At 40.7% G+C, this 21,212-nt stretch overlaps 2 protein-coding genes, 1 long non-coding RNA gene and 1 other non-coding gene across 5 annotated transcripts; 2 read left to right on the forward strand and 2 right to left on the reverse strand.

Moving 5' to 3' along the window:
- Positions 1-739: 739 nt before the first annotated feature.
- Positions 740-811, reverse strand: trnag-ucc. The gene has a single exon. It is a non-coding gene; the product is annotated as a tRNA-Gly (tRNA).
- Positions 812-3,104: 2,293 nt separating this feature from the next.
- On the forward strand, positions 3,105-7,722 carry LOC120792423. 2 transcript variants are annotated; one of them, XR_005707806.1, is made up of 5 exons: positions 3,105-3,315; positions 3,618-3,786; positions 4,499-4,551; positions 4,951-5,092; positions 6,950-7,722. It is a non-coding gene; the product is annotated as an uncharacterized LOC120792423 (long non-coding RNA). The 2 variants fall into 2 exon arrangements; XR_005707807.1 differs by lacking the exon at positions 4,951-5,092.
- Positions 7,723-10,393: 2,671 nt separating this feature from the next.
- Positions 10,394-14,738, reverse strand: LOC120792420 (olfactory receptor 11A1-like). Its single transcript, XM_040131589.1, has 2 exons — positions 14,727-14,738; positions 10,394-11,329 (listed from the first exon to the last, which is right to left on the reverse strand). The coding sequence occupies exons 1-2, from the start codon at positions 14,736-14,738 to the stop codon at positions 10,394-10,396; spliced, it is 948 nt and encodes a 315-aa protein (XP_039987523.1).
- LOC120792421 (olfactory receptor 11A1-like) lies at positions 12,434-15,663 on the forward strand. Its single transcript, XM_040131591.1, has 2 exons — positions 12,434-12,444; positions 14,733-15,663. Exons 1-2 carry the CDS (start codon positions 12,434-12,436, stop codon positions 15,661-15,663), a joined length of 942 nt encoding a protein of 313 aa, XP_039987525.1.
- The last annotated feature ends 5,549 nt before the right edge of the window (positions 15,664-21,212 follow it).

Here is a 21,212-nt window from a genome sequence, read left to right on the forward strand (position 1 = left end):
TGTCACGGAGCTGCAGTACCGACCGGGACCGGGACCGGTAGAGGTGGTCGCGGTTGGTTCGGAGCACCGGCTCCTCACAGACCAACGGTTACCGACAGAAATACACGGTGGATTGAGCCGAGGTGCTTGTACTTTACTTACCACACCTCAGAGGGAAATACTCCACAATTCGTCCACTGATCGATTAGTTGATCGACAGAAAATCCATCTTCAGCTATTTTAATAATTGATGAATCATTTCAGTAATTTTTTAAAACGACAAACTAATCACCCTCTCGAATGTTAGGTTGAACTGTTCCTCAGTCAAAACGAAGAGATTTCCAGACGGTTTTTACTCTTCTCTGACATTTTATAGATAAAACCAATAATCGACGGACCAAGAATAAAATACTAGGCAGGTTATTGATGACGAAAATAATTAAGTTAGCTCTATTTTTCACTTCTCTACCTTTTATTTGAAAGCTGAAGTTATTAGTTTGCAGATGAAGGTTTTATAATAATAACATACAGAACCGTCAGTTTATGATATATGATGCGTTGTTTGCTGAAAACCTGATTTTTGAGCATTTATATGTATGTTTTATAGTCATTAAGTCCATTAGCCGGAGGCTTGGTCCTCGTCCAGTTGCTATTCTGCTCTACGCAGCTAAACCTAATCGCCATGTTTGATTACAGCTGTAAAATACGGGAGGTTAAAGTTTTCATCCGGTCCCATTCAGCAGCGGGAGGAAAAGGTATCTGCGTTGGCCGGGAATCGAACCCGGGTCAACTGCTTGGAAGGCAGCTATGCTAACCACTATACCACCAACGCCGCGGTAAACGGGGTCTCCATGGTTTAGTTCACGGACTGAGACAAGAGGACTCCGCTGCAGGACCCGCGAACTGGTGGTTATAGGACATGAGGGTTAATCGACTAAATGTTGATGCGCTTCGGTCCAGTCACTATTCGGAGAGGTTTTGGTGCAAAGAACAGATTTCAAGAATTGATCTGTTAATTTCTAGTTTTATGTATTGATTATATACCTGCAGATCCAGTATACGATCAGAATGCTCCAGATGTTCTCGGGTATAAGGAAAACAATCGACGAGAAGCCACAAAACTAAATATAATGAGCGTTTTCCCACTTGATGTAATTTGAGTTAAAGGTGCTGCGTGGTTCAACTTTAGGTTGAGATATTTCTCTGATCTGAATCCGGTTCAGTACAGCTTCATGTATTGTCTCAGCTTCTCGTGTTTTGACCGAAATTTCGTTTAAGTCGTCTCTTCAGCTTCCTTCCAGTTTGTTGAATGGGTCTTCATATGTAAAGGATATACGCTACATGTGTGCTTCAACCATCCATTTCAATGATTTATTTAAGAGCCGGTCCAACGGAAGCTCGGGTCCCCGTGTCGACGGTGCTGTAGACCACATCGAGTTGGTAAGAGCTGTAGTCGTTCCAGTCTCCAGACTCTGTTCTCTCTCTGCTCCCACTCTGGAAATCATTGCTTCTGCATTGTGAAAGAAGAAAAGCTTCCAGACTTAACAAACAGTCTCGGAGCCCCGAGAGTGCAGTGTCGGCAGATTACTGTTAAATCAACACCAGCTCCCAGGGATGACAGAAAAGATTCAGACTGTGCACTTGAAAGTTTCTTTCGGGGTCAAAGCACCTAAGCTGACATGGAGCCCGGAGGTATTGTGGGTAGTTTTACTTCAAGAGAAGAAGGGACTCTGAAATCGCCTCTTACCTAGTCAGATAAATCGATTCCAGCTCTGTTTCATGTAAATCAAATCTCATATTATCACGTGTGCTGCAGGGTCATACTCCTCTGTTCAACAGTGGAACCAGTGTTCAGAGACAGATGTTGCTCATCAGTCCAACATCATTTTTTGGAGGAATTCAGCATATTGTTCCCACACACAGTACAAAAGACATCCACCTTCGGCCTGCAACGGTTATTTTCCTTCAACCGAACAGATTCAACGAGTTCAGGTTGGTTTGCTTTAGGAAGCTGCAGAAGGGCGGATCACTGCAGTAGAATCTAGCTCTATGGCACCAAGTTGACTATAGAAAATGTTTGAAACCATCTGAGGCGAAAGGATCCGCCTCCACTCACCGGTTTGAAGAGAACCAGGCTTCGGAGTTAAACCAGTGTTTTTACTTGTCATTGGGAGCTCGTCCCTAAATGAGTCCCGTCTGGAGGTTGACGATACCAGCCGCCGACTCTCCTCCCTCCATCCCTCCATCCACCAGTCCTTGCTGAACAGCTGACTCAGCACTTTAACGTTCTCCGTCTGACGCCTGTCATGCTATCTCTGTGACGGACTGAAAATCCCAGGGAGCAGCATGTCATCACAACTGACGGTGAGAGATGGATTAAACTCCCAGTTTCAGTTGGTTGAGGAAACCTCATCCACCCTTATGGTCTGGAGCACCACGTCTATGCCAACACCTCTTGGAGGATGGCCAGAGTTAGGTTTGGGCCCATGTTAGCAAGAGTCTTGCAGTATGACCCCCTGTACGCTGTTAAAATAATCAGTGAATGGCACATAAAACAACTGCTTAAGTTCCAAGGTAACGATCCAAGGTGCTACTTTATTCTTCCCTTTTCATCTATTTATAATCACACGCGGCACTACTAGGTTTCTGTGAAACACTCCTCATGTATCGGGGAAGATATCCATATTCTATGGATCCATTTTCAAAAAAATTTTCCTTCAAATACCCACGATTTCAAACTACAATTTGTCCACTAATATGAGAATAAGATAATGAAATCCCTTAAAAAGGTCGACAATTCAATATATCCTCAATTAACAAATCAAGCTAACTTTAAGGGGAAAATGACTTTCCCCTTAATATGCTCATTAAATTAAAATATACTCTTAATTTTCAATATAATGTATAATTAACCTGCTGATAAGAAATGAGTGGTGAAAACTAACAATAATTTGATCTAATGTTCTTTTATTTCTTGTCTCCAACATGCGATATCCGCCTGGCAACACAAGCTCTGCCAGCCTCAGTCTCTGATTGGTCGCCTCCTGGTGGCCAGGCGGAGTAAGCAGCTCAGCACCAATCACAAACTGGACCTTTAATTTGCTTCTCTCATTGGCTGGTTCTCCACAGCAACTCCCGCCCTTCTGACTACTCCTTTTAATGTTACTTAGACTTAATGAATTAATGAATTAATTAATTACAGCAAAAATCAAAACAAAAAGATTAGAAACTTTGACCAGATGTGTATTTGATTGAAGAAATCCACTGTGAAGGAGGTGGCGGTCCCATCAGGATCTGGACAGCAGTTTTCCAGGGCCCAGGTCAACTATGAAAAAGGTAGGTTACGTTAGCTGGTGGCTAAGATGGCAGTTAAGGCTGTACAGTATCTGTTGCTTCACATACGTACAGTACAAATATATTATAGCATTGGCCCCTTGAGTGTCAGAAGAGCAAATAAACCAGAAAAGATTAACATGAAACAACTGAATTGTTTATATATACACAGTATACAGAGCGGGAATGACAGTGTTACATGTTTTCAGACCAGGACACGACGTGGTGGGAAAATGTGAATATAAATGTATTCAAGAAAAACACAGTACATCCAAGACTTGAACAACATTATCCGACCTAAACAGAACATACACGGAAACGTTGGTGAAATGGTCCGGCTTAGTGTATCTACTGGGAACGCTCTACTCTCCCAGGCGCTCTGAACTACCCGCGGGCTCCGTGTATCTGCTGGACCACTGGGCGCGTTGTTTGAAAGACGGGCACCTGAGTGGGGTTATGTCCGTCACTGGACAGGTAAGCGACCTGGGATTTATCCAGCCGGACACCGTGTTTAAAATACGTCCCAAACACCCAGCGGTGCTCTAGCTGGGTTTATTCAGGAATTAGCGAAAACTGCCAGTCAGGCTAACATCAACTCCAGCTTCTATGCTAGCTGGAGTCACCTGAGTCAGGTGGACACCGGAGACAAAATACAGCGCGGGATAAAGTATTAAAAAAAAAAGTTTATAGATGCTTATTTGGGTCACAGAAGCTTGTGGGACTCAAACACCACTGGCTGCAGTTTTTATGATGTTTCTTTATGGATTATGGCTCAATTTTAGAATGAAATTATTTAAAATTATAATTGAAAATGAAAAGTTTGTTGTGTGGTTACTGCAGTAGCACTGGAGCTGTTCCCTCTTTATTATTAGATATTTCTGAGACAGGCTGGTGGATGTGTTCTGTTGCATCACCACACAGCTGTACGGAGCCCTGCCGGTGTCATGGAGGAAAAAATAAAAAAACTAGTTTCTGCACAGGAATTGGGATCTGATTCATACAATGGAATTCCGTAGAATCCTTAAAATCTGCAAACAACGTCCGACCCAGAACACGTTGTAATGAATAGACACTGAAAGGTTTTTTAAAATTATTATTTTAATGTCCACAAGCTATTTGTACCCTTTTGACTCTTTAATCAAAGAATCAGATGTTTTATTAACACAGTTGATCATCTTATTAACAGATGATGAAATCAGGAAAGATTCGTGTCCATCCAAGCCTTGAAGTCACCAAGCTGTAAGTACCTCGAGCCTGTGTATAAAGGAACCCTTACTGATCATACCCAGACCAGAATTTGTTAATTTCCTTGCTACCGTCAGATGTGTTTGCGGATTTATGGATGATAAGGTGAAATATAGCATTGTACAAATCTGAAACGATAAGAAACTATTATTTAAATGTGTGGACAGAGAGATTTGCACTAAAGGTGCCTGCATGATTTTTGCACAGTAGTCAGGATGCCACAATTTTGAAAGCATACATGTGTAGAACATGTAGACAAGAGCAAGATGGTAGCGGTCAGAACCTTGGATGCTTAATCAAACTCCTCCCAGACAGTTGTATTGATAGCACATTGAAAGGCAGAGTTTTTGATCAGTGAGGACGCATGGGTCTGTTTCACACTTGTCCAAACAGCTTTTCTGGCGGCTCGGGGTATCCTGCGTTCGTCTCTTTGCTGATGATTGGCTCCTGGTCTATGTGATGTAATTGTGTACTGACACACCCAGGAGTACACCTCCATATCACTGAAGCAACATGAGACGTTCCACCACCAGAGGTCAGCAAAAACATGATTTATAGCTGCTGTTAAGTTACTCTTGAATGTTACTTTAGTAAACCACAACCGTTATTGGTAGGGTTGGGTTCGAATAGCTGGTTCCATTACAGATCTGGTTGCCAATTGGCAAGACACCAAGACCGATGTGGAAAACATGCAGGTGACGTTATCACTTTCTAGCTCTGTCCCTAGAGTTTCGAAGCTTCAGTGAGAGTTACCAGGGAACATTGAAAACTTTAACGGGACGCAACATCTTGCTGGCGTAGCTGTAACTTGTAAGTCTGTCACGTAGTCACATGTCACTTTTGCAGTGTCAGTGCTGGTAACGTCGGATGAGAGCTGTGACACACAGAGCTATCACTAAGATTCAATGTCCTTGACTGAGAATAACCAATAATAATTCATTTTGATGCATCATGGATTTCATGGGCTATCTGGGATTTTTGTGGTAATGCGTATATAATAATAATGATTTTAAAAAAAAACCCTCAGTATTTGAATACTGATTTTGGCGTCGATTACCATGGTAACGGTAGAAGCGTCAAAGATTTGAGGCATTCGGGTCAGACCTAGCAGTTTCCCTTTCTGTCAGCGGCGGTGGATTGTATCAGCTGAAGCTGATTAATGTTAACTGGGTAACGTGTCCAGTGACGCTTCAGTCTGCCGGTTAACGTCTCTCTCCGAGACGCCGAGCCAGAGATTGTTTGCGAGTGAAGACGCATGGCTCTGTAACGTCTCTCTACGACCGCCATGGACCAGACAGGAGACTCTTCTCCAGATAAACGATCAGCCGATCGCAGCTCGTTAAATACAGGAGAGTCCCGCTTCAACCAGTAACTGGGGCTCGTTAAGCTCAGAGTTCTGGATCGGGAGCTCCAGTATCTGGATCAGGTAGTTAGTGAAGAATCAGGTGTAAACGTCGGTTCGTTCCAGCTGTTATTTCACCGTGTCACAACAATCGATATCAATCGTTTATCAATATGTCAGCTCACTTTTTTAGGTCGGAGCTACAGGTTGTCAGCATCAATCAGGTTCATTAATGTTAATGTTGATTCATTTAGCAGCTGCCACTAAAAACTGCAGGATTTGTGGCCCAAAAACAGCTGATCACAGACCCGAACTTTGTCTGTGACTTTAGTTACTGACAAATGATGAAATATAAACGTAATGAGATTTGATAAGGGATTAGAAAGGAATCGGATTTTAAGAGTGGATTTGATACTGGATTCAGATTAGATAAAATGCTATTGAAGCCCAACCCTAAGATCCAAGCCAGTTAATTTTGCTGTTCAAAGTTCATGTATGACCTTGGAAACAGATGTTGGCAAGAGAATCTCAAGCACAAAGTGCGTTTAGTAGCTGTTTTGAAGCTCTCTTCTCCATCTGCTGATGAAGAGCATGTGATAAGATCAAAAGCTCCAGCATAGCTACTGAATGGACTTTGTGGTGAGATTGTTTTGTTGAGAGCTGGTTAATGGTGATAGCTGATGCTAACTTGATAATGTCATTATTATCAGAGCATTCATAGGTTATAATGGCTCTCGTTGGATGCTTTACTAAAGTATACAATTAGTTCCTCACAATAGTAGGTGTTTTAAGATTATATGTATGATAAATCTAGGTAAACGATTGATTACTCAATTGCAGAGATAATGTTGACACACTTAATATGAAGAAACTCTCCGAGTCTACTTGGAGACACTTTCATCCCTGTACTTGACGCAGGAAGTTGTGTCATCTGCGTTCCTCGTTGAGAAAACTTTACAGAAACACGTTAACTCCCAGCAGAACTCCAGGACCTCAAAAATCACCTGTTCGCAGGTAAAAACAGCCAGTTAAACGTTATTTCCCCTGCAGGTAATTTCACAGCTGTTGTGGTGGACAGAGAGTGTCAGTGGAGACACTGATGTGTGATTTCATCATTTCTACTGCATCATTTCTCAGTAATGAGCCCCAGCGGAGCTCCTCTCCTTATCGGCTTCATCAACAGCAGCTGTTTCCATCTGTAACACAACACAAGGCCAGACCCCAGACCCCAGACCCCAGAGGCCAGGGTCTGTGTGGACACTTGGACGCTCTGGCGGCGATAACCTAGGGGGCAGTGTCTCCATGGGTACGGCTGAGAAGCTTCAGGCCTTTGCTTCGGTTGTCTAAGGTCTGTTTCTCCTCGAGGACTTTGTTCTTGCGTACTGCGTCCACTCCATGTAAAGTCAGATTTCAGCTCGTGTGATTCACATGAAGCTCAGTAATCTGACGTCGCCATGGTTTAACTGACCATACACGCATTTTTAACTACATCAGCTCCTTCCCACACTCTGCTGCAGCCTTTGGCTTCAGTTCATTTCTGTTGGCAGGGTTTCCCACAGGTTTGAACTATACTCGGGGTGTGAGCAGGGGCAGGTGTAGAAACTTTTGAAATGGGGCGACCAAACTGGGGCACACCTGGCCTGTCCAGTTACTTTTGAGCCTCTGAAAATGAGGACTATGTATATAAATGGCTGTAACTCCTAAATGTTTAATGTGATATTTTTGTTGAACCCCTCTGTTGTGGTGTGCAGAGGCACAGTTATGAAAATTGTGTCACTGTCCAAATACTTAGGGACATAACTGTAAGTCGGTTGTTCTGGCCATGCAGGAAGGAAGATTAAAGTGTGTAGTGTGAGTTTATCTATATCTATATCTATATCTATATATATATATATATATATATATAGATATATATATATATATATAAACTGACAAACAGTTTTTGACATTTGATAGACTAAACAATTATTGGATTAATGGTAGAGTGGGTTAAACCAGTAATGAAAGTAGTTGTTCATTGCAGCCCTGTTTTCAACACAGATCTTGATCAAATGTTTTTTTCATTTCCAATCATACGGAGCTCCATGTAACCTCACAGTCCAACGACAGTTTGACCTTGAAGATATTTCACGCCCTGATAGGCTTGAAAGGACCCTTTTGAGATTGATAGATGATTATTTGATAATCTAATCTCAGCACAAGCTTTATTTTCTCTGGTTCATTAATCATGTCACTAAGACAGTTGTATAATATTTTAATATTGTATAATAATTTCTGATTACCTCCTATTTTAATTTGCTGTTCATACAAACTCAACACTTCCTCCACCTTAACCTGTTGTGTTGATAAATTCAGTATAATGTTCATTTCCACGGCACTAATTCATCAGTTCAGTGGCAGAGTCATATCATACCGACCGCTCTGCTGAAAACCCTTTCTCCCGTTTCCACCGTGTGACTGTCTGAGACTAAAGTTGACAGTTGTGGGAGAAACTTGGGAAAATCTTTGGTCCTCGTTCCAAAATAGTGCTCCGAGATCTCACTGTCAGTATTGGTGGCAAAAAGTGAACACACAGATCCTTTCTACTAATAACCGGGTCTGCACTTTTACATACGGCCTCCAGGCCAAAAACTCGATTCATCTCAACTCAACCGCTGCTGATACCAGCTCTCGTACACGCTCAGTGCCTACGTACATGCTGAACTGCAGCTTGCACACTGAAGAATGCTGAAGACACTGCTTGGGAACTTCGGGACTCAACTAATTCATTAGCTTATTAGTCTCTTAGCATATGGATATTACTCCTGGCTGCCTGCGTACTTTGGCGAGACTTGTGGCTGCGGCTGGGTTGATAATTCAGGTCATTTCTTATTTATGCTGCTGTCATGATACAACATAAATACATACATACATACACAGAGTCCTTTATTATTGTGTATCTGCCGATACCAAGTTCGGTACTTATGTTTACGTTGCTTAAACGTTGATGAAATTCTCTATGTGTCTGACACAGTAAAACAACAGCTGTAGACAGTTAATCTCACATGTATTTTTTATGAGCTTCTTGAGTGAAATATTGAAGGTCATGGTTCAAAAATATGAAGTTTAAAAGCTTAAATTAATGATATGATATGAGTAAAAGTTAATTTGAGACAATTTAGTCATACAGTTCCATAAAGAGGGACTTGTGAGAGACAGTTTTAAAAGAAGAAGGCCGAGACATTGTACATAATGCTGCTTGATAGCATATTTTATTAGAGCCTCTCTGCCTGGGAACAGCTAAGTCTTTCAAACTCCACACTTGGAGTTTGTAACGCAGACTTTCTGTTATAATTTTGACGTCTGCAACTCAGATTTTCTCCTACTTGACCAGGCTCTTTAGGAGCCACAGAAGACCTTATTCTCCTGTTTTCACAGGCTGAGTAGGATGTTTACATGGCATGTAAACTGATCTTGCTCTGAGCCCTTTTAAAGAAACATGAGACATGAAATCACTACAGAGGCTTTTTGTTCAGTGGATAATGAAGTCAGAGCCCTGAGCACCGGACCAAACCGGCCAGGGGTTCTATGTTTACGTTCAGTGTGAGCTTGACATCCTGGCTGGGCAGCCGATCCACAAGGCGTGAACATAAAAGTTGCAGCTTTTAGGTTTATTAACATGTTTTCCTACAGAAAAAAGCGTTTGGTTATTGACAGTTTTTGATACTTAGTGCGACAGACACATTTCACTTGGTGCCAGAAAAGTACTGGGCTTCAATACCCTGCACTAATTATGAAACATTATTATCACAGATATCGTTGTCTCGGTCTGTCACGTTAGAATATCGAATTACATCTTAATTTTAGAATCTCACCATCTGTCTGTGTCAAACACCTGATTATTCATACTAGTTGGTTCACAAGTGCATTTAAACTTGGTAGGTATCTCTCCGGGCTTGAAGTGATTGAGTCAAGTCAGAGAATTAGGTTACATTGTGAGGATGGAAGTTTTTACTCAAAAATTTCAAACAGTATACGTAACAAAGATAATTAAGCTCAGACAAGATTTTGGAGCTTTCAGTCACATCTTCAAGTCTTCCTCCTGCAGATAGACTGTGTGTTATCATGTGTCATCAACTGGATTAAAATGTTTTTAAACAGAATGATTCACTATGAGATTTAAATAATAATAATAAAAATGATAAAAATGACTGAATTCTTTTCCAAATAGAGTTAAAAAGTGCTTAATAACAGAACAGAAAACTTCAGAAAATTAACAGAAAATTTCAAAAGTAGAACAGAATAAAACAGTGCATGACTACACTGTTGTTGATTCATAGAAAACGAATGAATGATTGAAATCAACCTTTTTCCCGTGTTTTATTACAAAATGTCAACTATGCAGTCGCAGTTTGTCAAATTATATCATTATAGTTGAATATTGTTTTGTCAAAATGTATCTCATTTAATATGTTCATTTTTCTTTTTAATCGAGATGACAGATAACATTTGCAGTCACATTTTTTTCCTAAAGAGCAGACTTTTGTATGCAATGCGTATTTTGGACATTTTTAGTCCGTACAGTAAAGGATTGATGAGCGGCTGGCATGTCAGCCAGTATAATGACAAAAAAATGCGCAATATATTGGGTAAACCGTTTATATCAAATCTGCTCTGTACTATTTCAAAGAAACACCCGCAAGAGAAGTTGAGCAGAGAAGCAAGGTGAGGTGTGCAGGTACTGACGGCTTTTTGTCTGGTCTGCTTGGAACCAGAAAAACAAACTTTGAGAATCCTCGTGTAAGTGTAAAGAATCAACATTATAAGACCAAAGATAACTGTAAACATGTGAACAAGTCCAAAGATGTTATTCACTCTGGTGTCAGAACAGGCCAGTTTGACAATATAATAGTTGTCACAGTAAACTTTGTCAATAATGTTCCCACACAGCTGTAACGGGGCAGTCAGACAAGAAACTATGAATGTATTGATAAGAAAAGGGTAGAACCATATTAGAGCAGTAAGCATAGCAATCTTGTCAGATGTCATACATGTGTTATACTGTAGAGGACAACATATAGCGAGGTATCTGTCATAAGACATGACGGCTAAGGTCAGAAATTCTACACCTCCATAAGAGTACAAACAGAAAACCTGCAGGAAACAAAGTGAAGTAGAAACAGTGTGAATGTCGGAGAGGATCTGAAGCAGAAGGAATGGAAACAACCCTGTGCTACCATACAGTTCATTTACAAACAGGCTGCACAGAAACAGGTACATAGGTTCGTGTAGGCTTCTGTTCATGCAGATCACCGCAATCAGCAAAACGTTGGCACAAACAATTAGAATATAAAAGGTCAGATAACCCAGGAAATATAAGTATTTAAAAAGTCCAGTGTCAAAGTAGGCAGCAAGGGTGAAATATGAAAACTGTGTAGAGTTGATCATGATCTTGCTTTAGTTCCTGAGCAAATATTAACGCTCTTCAAGGGATGAACACATTATGTTATTATACAACATTTGCTCACAAATTTAAATGCATGATTGTGATAGAAATAATAGATAATTTCTGTAATAGGCGAAATAACACAGCAGATTCAACTGAATGAAAGCAAATGTCACAGATCTGTCAAACTTACCAATATTTAAACCTTATTTGAAGTCAATATAACACAGGTTGTGACATTGGATGAATCCTCACAGAGATTTGTTCGGTTGTTGTCGTCATAATTTGACTCCCTCCCAACTAAGCTGAGAAACTCGTTCTGCTTCTTTTAACCTCACCCAGTCAGGACGCCCATAGCAGCTGTCGGACCTCCTTATCAAATCACACACTGTTACTGATTTCCTAGGGATGTCAGAGAAAAGCCAAGACAAAAATTCTCCAAATCTTCACGAACTATAAATTCTAAAAGAACCAAACCCCTTGTACCTGAAAAACAGGGGATGGCACAGTTCTCCCATTACTATGGTCATGGGTTTTTTTAATATCAATCATCCAAAACACAACCAAACACAGCTAGATTGCTGGCATGCATCAGATCTGTTTGCACTGAGGTGGGTGGAGCTGCACCGTTGAGGTTGTGTTTTTGTCGATCAGTTTGAATAGTGCAATTGTGGCGTCCATTTTGGCAAAGAAATTTCAAAGGCGCAGTGAAATTCTGTGGCTTTAGCGGGGGCTTTGTCCTTTTTCAGTTTGCTGCAACGCTCTGAATACCCGACCTTCTTGGAGGATCTGGTCGGGGTCGTGGAGAGGGAAACGTAGCTCTGCTCGTTGACTTCAGTGTTTATTTGGGAATTGATGGATAGAAGCGGCAGGGTTTGACTGGGAGGAACAGCCTGCATAATCTGAAAAAGATTCTCTGGTCTGATGAGACAAAAATTTAACTCTTGGTGATGCAAATATATATTGAACCTGCCACAGCTTGAGTTTTGTAGCATGCAGAAGGAAATAAAGTGTAATGAAATCTTGTGTAACCAGTGGGTAGTATACACGTTATGCTCTTGTCCTGGGGCTTGTATTATTTGACTGTTGTAGTTTATTAGATGGTGTTGATGATGATGATGTGAAGATGATGAAGGAGGCTCCGCTGAAGCCGTCTTGATTGCATATAAAGGTTTATTACAAAGAAGAACAGCGTGAAATCAAGCATCTGCAGATGCTGGTCAGAGGGTGTAAAGCCAGTGAACAGCTCTGAGAATCAGCCTTGAGCACCGACTCTTAAATAAGGCCGCTGTTTTCCAGAAGAACGTCACTAACCTATGGCTTTACGTCCAAAGCATTTCCTCCTATTCAAACTGCAAGGCCTCCTCTGAGGACCTTTGACCTAGGGCCTCTGTGAAAACACATGACTTCAGCTCCACATACGTAACCGTACACCTCACCGTACGGTTATATATACAGGAACATAAAATCAATACTTCCTGAGCAAGAGGTCAATCCCACTCCCTCACGTCGTCTATGGAATATCAAATGATTCATAAAGGTGTGCTTGAAAATTCAAACCAAAACTACACGGGTGAAATATGATTGTCCTTTAAGACTCGAATGATGTGTTGCTTTTTAATTGTGTCGGCTTTGTAAATAAGAAGAGACAAAGGTAGCTCTGAGGTTAGTGTTTTCCAAGTCTATTTTCAGTATTTTCCCACAAAATCCAATCATACATTCAACCTTTCCCATTTACACACACAGTAGTTGGAAGCATCCACAGTTCTTAATGTCCAAGTCAGTGTCTCCTTGAGCGTATCACATGCTCACATGCAGAATGAAAGTCACTCTGAACCAGGAAAAGTTATCCAAAAGGCAAACAGAACTCCCCGGAAGAGTGAGAGTCAAATATATTCCACAGCTGAAGCAGCAAAAGGGGGGAAAAAAGATGCGTCTCCATTGAGTGAAAAACTGGGGATGACAGGCCTCGATAACACAGCTGAAGGGCTATAGACGTACAGGATGGAGTTATCTTATAGGGATCATGTTGGGAGTACACGTAATAGTAGTTATCCTCTGTTTTCTGACCTGGCCCAGAATTTCTGTTCTGAATGTTTGTGATGTATATTCAGGACATTTCTTGCAGGTTTACTTGAGGTTTCAGGTTTGAGTCTGAAGAGTTAGGCTTCTGCCTATAAACTGTGCTTTAATTTCAAAAGCTGCGAGGCAAAAAATCACGCAAGAGCGTCGGTGCGTTCGTGGACGTTTGACCATTTTACCGCATAGTTCTGTTCTGTACACAGTTTCTTGGGAAGGTTTGCCATGAGGGAGAAGGGGTGGGATTTTCAGGCTCTGACCAGTCTGGGTCTGTTTGAATTGCTACTAACAACACGATTGGCTACACGGCACCGTCCGCCACCTACTGGTCAGTTCGCACTCTTGCGTCCGACAGGTTATTACTCTGGCAAACTGAATAATGGCAGCTTCTTACAGGACTTTGTGGCTGCCAGTATCAACAAAATACATGAACCATTTAACCTTGTGTCGGGTGCAACGTCAACTTTTTGGATAGTTACCACTTATAAATAACACTGACGCAAATCAAATGCGCACAGTGTACAAAATTAGGATTACAGTGATAAAATTGTATTTTCAAGCACAACTTTACGAATGATTTAACCTTCAACTTTAACCTTTTACTTTCTGAAACTGGACGTGGCACAACATTGCTATGTCGCGGGTCACAGCTGAATCGGATTGAAGTCTGATTGATGTGAACAAGGAGGCATAAATTTGCCAGGAATGGAAGGTGGATTTAGTGTGACTGCACTGCTATGGATATTATTCGATAATGACATCCACTTAAAGACTGAAATGTTAAATAATGAGAAAGAAAAAGCAAAACCACTTCATTTTCTTTATATGTGCTTTCAATGAGCTTTCTCTGCACCTTGTGCAAAACAAGCAGGTTGCTGCTTTTCAAAGCCTGAATTAGAAATCGGTATCAACCGGTGACTCTTTTGATAGTGAGGTCGGTCTTGCTGCCGTGGGCGTCTCTTGATTGGAAAAGGTTAAAAGAACCAGAAGTAGAGTTTCAGCTCATTAGGAGGGACTCAGAGTATAACTGCAGAAGGTGAATGTTAAGATTCACACAGTGTCATTAACTGTGTTGTGTAATGTCTTGATTTGATGTGATACAATACAACTGGTAAATGGTTAATTTGGGGAATGTTTCCAAATTGTCTTTGTGATAATACTTTTCTTTACTGTTTGTAAATTTAATACTCGTGGCGTTTAATGCTTTGGCTGCAAACAGTCCTAAGCAGGCAAAGCTTTAGAAGTTTTACTAAACCTCTACAACTCTGTAACACAATTTTATAGTTAGTTCATCTTGTGGAGGGTTATTATTGATTTGTAGACCAGAAGCATCATGGTAAATGCAACACAGGTTTCATATTTCACCCTTGCTGCCTACTTTGACACCGGTTATTTTAAATATTTATATTTTACATTGATTATGTCTTTGTATGTTTTTATAGTCTGTGCCACTGTTTTGCTGATTGCGGTGATCTGCATGAACAGAAGCCTACACGAACCTATGTACCTGTTTCTGTGCAGCCTGTTTGTAAATGAACTGTACGGTAGCACAGGGTTGTTTCCATTCCTTCTGCTTCAGATCCTCTCCGACATTCACACTGTTTCTACTTTCTTTTGTTTCTTGCAGATTTTCTCCGTGTATACATATGTGTGCGTAGAATTTTTAAATTTAGCCGTCATGTCTTATGACAGATACCTCGCTATATGTTATCCTCTACAGTATAACACACGTATGACACATAACAAGGTTGCCATGCTTATTACCGTAACATGGTTATATCCTTTTCTTGTAGTTGTTATTGCAATCTCCTTAAGTTCCTCTTTACAGCTGTGCGGGAACATCATTAACGACGTTTTCTGTGGAAACTACTCCATTTTCAAACTGGCCTGTTCTGACACCAGCGTGAATAACATTTATGGGCTCTCTGTCGCTTTTCCCACACTGTTTGTTCCTCTCATTTTAATCCTGTACACTTACATGAGGATTCTCAAGGTTTGTTTTTCTGGTTCCAAGCGGACCAGACAAAAAGCCGTCAGTACCTGCACACCTCACCTTGCTTCGCTGCTCAACTTCTCTTTTGGTTGTTGTTGTCAAATGTTATTGAACAGGTTTGAGGGGAACGCTGCACCAAATGTGTTAAACATTTTTTTGTCATTGTACTTTCTGACATGCCCGCCTCTCTTTAACCCTGTAATGTATGGACTGAAAATGTCCACAATCCGTAACATATGTAAAAACCTGTTCTGTTGGAAAGTGTAGGTCAACTCAAAGATACTGTATATTCATCTTGACTTTGAGTTCACCTTTACAGCTGTGTGGGAACATCAGTAACGATGTCAAACTGGCCTGACTCTGACACCAGAGTGAATAACATATTTATGGGCTCATTTACACAGTTATCTCAATCATCATTCCTCTAATTTTAATCCTGTACACTTACATGAGGATTCTCAAAGTTTGTTTTTCTGGTTCCAAGCGGACCAGACAAAAAGCCGTCAGTACCTGCACACCTCACCTTGCTTCTCTGCTCAGCTTCTCTTGTGGGTGTTTCTTTGAAGTGTTAGAGAGCATATTTAATATGAGTAGTGTACCTTATAAGATGTGATTTAAAAAAAAATTTTTGATCATTTTCTAACACACCTTTACCCCTGTACTGTACAAGCTGAAAATGTCCCAAATCTGCGTCATATGTAAACGTCCGATGTGTGGTGAAGTGTAGGTCAGGCAGCAGATCCGTGCAGTTCAACTTTACATAGATGAAAAAGCAATAAATGAATTCCTTTCCTGACTTCATCAGTGTTAACAGTAATGGTGTCTCTGGTTCATAATCCGTGTGGCGAGGAACAAAGTTAAACACGCAAGTCTTACGAGACGGCTTAGGGTTGATTTTGCTCTCCAGATCAATTTCTGCACAAATATATCTCTGTACTTTGTGAAAGGTGATCTTTGTTGAGTTTTACTCGATCTGAGAGACATGGTCTAAAGTGGCTTACAAAGAGTGCATTCAACTTCCATACGAACCAAAACTAGATGCAAACAAGTGCCAAGATTTTTTTCCTTCTCTTAAAAATTCAGGTGTCAGTAATTGGGCATGGGCAGTTGAGGTGAATACTGAAATACTGAATACTCCACTCACTACAAATACATGGGTCATGACAATGACATTTAAAATTGAAATTGGAAGCAAAGTTAACCTTGTAGTTGTGGACATATACAGAACGTACTTGTTCAGGACTTATGTACTAATTATTTCTTGATTGTTTAATTAATTGTTCTGACTTTAAAATGTCAAAACAAAATAGTGAATATTCCCATCGGAAGTTTGCATAATTCAAGATGACATTTTTAAATGTCTTGTTTTGTCCGTCCAACAGGTCGGAAAGCCAATGATATTTAATATTCTAATAATATAAAACAGAGGAAAGCTGTAAATCCTCAGCATTTAAACCATTAATAAACTATGAGAATTGATATTGATTAATTGTCTGTCTATTTAAAGATAAATATTTCAAAACTAATATTGATTATGTCTGTGACACCGGATCATAATCAGGCATTTGAAATGCTCTAATGAAGATGAATAAGGCGCTTGTTTTTCATAAATCTTCAAAGTAATAAAATACATTTTTGTTGTACTGAATTTTGTGCAATTCAGAAGCACCAATACTTGATTGGGTATTTACATTTCTTAGATTTTGTATGTAAAGAGCAATGTAAGTGTTAGAACAAGTCATTAGGATAAAGGTACATTTTACAGCACCTGAGGAACTGGCTCTCCTGTGTTGTGCCACGCGCTCATGTAGCCGTTGTTTAGTTTCCCCAGTGTACAGGTCTGCGGATTCCTCGCTGCGTTGGACTGCGTAAACTACGTTGTTATGCTTGTGCCTGGGTATTTTGTCCTTAGGGTGGACAAGTTTTTGCCTCAGAGTGTTACCGGGCTTGAAATGCACAGGGATGTTGTGTTTATAAAAGATCCTCCTGGTTTTCCAGCAACGTAGGGAATGACAATGTTGTTTCGATTATTGGGGAAACTAAACAACCGCTACGTGAGCGCATGGCACAACAGGGGAGAGACAGTTCCTCAGGTCAGGACTCAGCAGTCCACCTGCATCTTAAGGACAAAGGACACTCTTTTCAGGACAGTGATGCACGCACTTTGGCCAGAGTAGACCGACGGTTTGAGAGAGGAGTGAAAGAAGCCATCTTTGTCAATCTGGAACAACCGTCACTAAACAGAAGAGGTGGTCTGAGACAGCACCTGTCAGCCGCCTACAATGCAGTTCTAAGTTCACTCCACGGACAGCTGAGCACCCATCCACACCAGGACTCATGCGACCTCAACAACTCACATGATGGCAGGGTGGGTCAACGACTCACGTGACCTCAACGACTCACAGGTGTCGCTGATCTCACCAGAGGATAAACACCTGGACCTCCCCACTAGTCGGGTAGAACTGAAGGAGCCTTTCGGATGAGAGACTAAACGTCTTCAAGAACTTCAAGCAAGTCCAGTTGCCTTGGCAGAGCACTTCCAGAACACCGTGACCTGGATGACTGAGAATCTTCTCAGTAAATCTTACATTTTGACAGTTTTGCAAAGGTGAATGTCTTTTTCTGGAAATTATGAAACCAGCAAACACACAAATAATAGTTGGTATGTAAATAGAAGAAAATCACGATCGAGAACTTCAATGTGACAAATACCTTAAAACTTAAAAAACATAGTTTATGACAGTGTGTGAATCATACCAGCTCTGTTCTAACTGAGATGAAACTCAAGACAGAAGCACCCACAGCAGCAGTGTGACCTCACTATCACACTGACTGAGTGTGTGTTTGTTTTTGATAATATATATATACTGTATATACATGTATTCGTATGAGTGCATAATGTCTAATATATGTATCATACTGTATACAAAGATACTGACCTACAAAGGTAGAGTGCAGTAACCACAGAAGCAGAAAGTTGAAAAAGTGTGACAGCGTAAAAGAGTGAAAGGTTGTAATAAAATAGTAATAACATAATAAAGTAATAACAAAATATAGAATAATAATAAAATATAGAATTGCCATAGAATCTACATTATACTTAAAAAACACGGATAAAAGGGAAAAACACAGTACCCACAACCAAACTGTGTTCCTTCAGCTCTCCTGTCCATTTTAGTTCTTACGCTTTTTAAACCGTATATAAACTTAATTTTGAGCATTTCCAGACCTAGCTCTGTTCTGATAGGAGACTAGGTCGCTAACCGAATACCCAAGATGTCAGTTCATCAAAATGGAAATCTCAGAACCAGATTTTTGTTTTAGCTTGACCCTAGGCTAGCCGTGGCTATCTAACCAGCTAGCCTTCACTTTTAGCACTCTTGCTTTAGCTAGCTAGCTGGCTGTTTGGATCTTAGCGCTGTTTTTAGTTACAGCAGATTTATAAAGTGGCTTTCACAGCAATAACACAGTTCAATGGAACAATATGTTACGTAGTAAAACAGATGTCAGAGTCAGATACAGGTCTTAACTCAATTTTGACCAAATATGTCGTTACTGCGTTTTTCTGTTGTATTGTGGTAACATGTAAATACATTAAGGTTCTGAATACTTTTGCAAATGATTGATTTCAGTACATATGCAGAACTTTCCCTGTGTCGCTGCACAGTCCCGGTTGAAATTATACTGACACCCTGAATTTAAGTACAGAATTTAGAATATCTTCAGAAATAAATGCAAATTAATCAATTTTGTATGATCAGAATATTTGATAAAACCTCCAGTTCTCGCTGTTCTGGTGATATTTTAACTGTATCTGTCAACAGTAGTATGCTAGCTAACATTAGCCTCAAGGGCTAGATTGCTTACTATTGCCTGGCAACACCGTCAGCTGCTCCGGGACTGACGTAATCATAATCGTAGTCATCCAAATTTTAACTCCTAAATATCAAACATATCTGATTTGAATTGGGGTGGCCTCGATAAGTCTGCGAGCAGTTCAAGAGGTTTAAGACCGGATCTGTAAACCCCTCACAGTACCAGATAATCTGTTAATGTAATTCTCCTGCAGTTGTCTGGAGGGATTAATCGGGATTAAATCGGCCCTAAACTCCCATAGTCTGAGCCCGGCTTTAGAGTGACCGTTGGGTTCCTGCTCACTTCCCTGACCCAGTCAACTCTAGGAATAGTCCTGCTGGTTCCAGACTTCTTCCATGTCACAGTGATTGAGGCCACTGTGCTCCTGGGAACACTCAAAGCTTTAGAACTTGTTTTATACCGTTGCCCTCATCTAAGCCTTGCCACAATTTTAACTGCGGAGGTCTACAGAGAGTTCCTTGAACTTAATGATTTGGTTTTGTCCTGACATGCAGTTTGAATTGTGGGACCTTATATACAAAGGTGTGAGCCTTTCTAAATTATGTCCAATAAGTTCAATTTGCCACAGTTGGACTCCAGTCCAGTTCTTGACTCATCTCAAGGATAATTAAAACAAAGAGGATGCACCTGACCACAGTGTGGAGCCACAATGAAGGGACTGAGTACGTCAGAGAGATTTCAGTTTTTGATTTTTAATACACTTGCAAAAATTTCTAAATACTCAAAAAAAAACAGTCTATTGAGAAATAGCATTTTTATCAATTCAAGATTAAATCTAAAACACAAAGTGTGCGGAAACTGAAAGGGTCTGGAGACTTTCTGAAGCCACTGTATACAGTATGTGTGTGTAACGTTGGTAAAGTTAGCTAACCGCAAATGGCATTTTCAGTTACAAAGTTTCACAATACCTACAGCAGGTATCTGAAATTAGGTCCCTGCATCACATGAGCAGGCCAGAACAAAAAATTGTGAATCTTGATCTGCCCAATAAGGCCAGTATGGAGACTGACATAGATCCAGTGGATCAAATCAGTGCATCCTTGGTTATAAGCTGGTTGGCGAGTCAATGGCGTCCTTGTTTTGATTTTTCTTGTTACTCAAGCTAAACAAATCACTCAGATGATCTACACTTAAGAACAAAACAGACTCACATATGTTACGGATTTTGGACATTTTTCAGTTCCTGCGGTACAGCGATGAACGGTATAATGACAGAAAGACATGCAACAACCCCAATAAAAGAAAAGTTTGACAGAGACACAAGGTGAGGGTTGCAGGCGCTGACAGCTTTTTGTCTTGTCTGTTTAGAACCACAAAAAGAGAATCCAGAGAATCCTCATGTAAGTGTACAGGATTAAAATTAGAGGAACAAAGACTGAGAAGACACTAGCAAATAGTCCGTAAATGTTATGTGTTCTGGTGTCACAACATGCCAGTTTGTCAGTAGAGTAATTCACACAGTAGACTTTATCAATGATGTTTCCACACAGCTGAAAAGACGAGTGAAGATGAGGGAAGGATTGCCAGTGCTGCCTCAGCTATGTGTGGGGCCTTTTACTATATACCAACGTTAAAAGCTGCATTCGCCAACCCCCCTTGACCGAGGTCCTCGCCCGCTACAGGCCAAGGATTCAGACGCATGCAGCCTACTGCTTCGAGGGACCTCGCATTTATCACAGTGTTTTGTGTGTGTTTGTACTGTAAACGGTTCAAGTGGTGTCATTAGATGGTTGTCCCCCAATCCTCAGACTCAACCTGGCTTGGTTGACTGCTACGAAGCAACGTAGTAATCGGCGCATGAGTATAGTAGCTGGCTAAGGAAAACTTCATTTACGTCCGGGGGGGGAAAAAGCATAAGGGAGTGGAGCCTGACCTTCAAAATAATCTTCCTCAAAAACCTGCATGCCAACAGTAAAATTTTGAACGTCCACAAGATAAGC

Source organism: Xiphias gladius, chromosome 7 (assembly GCF_016859285.1).
Source record: "Xiphias gladius isolate SHS-SW01 ecotype Sanya breed wild chromosome 7, ASM1685928v1, whole genome shotgun sequence".
In the NCBI taxonomy this organism is placed as follows: domain Eukaryota; kingdom Metazoa; phylum Chordata; class Actinopteri; order Istiophoriformes; family Xiphiidae; genus Xiphias; species Xiphias gladius.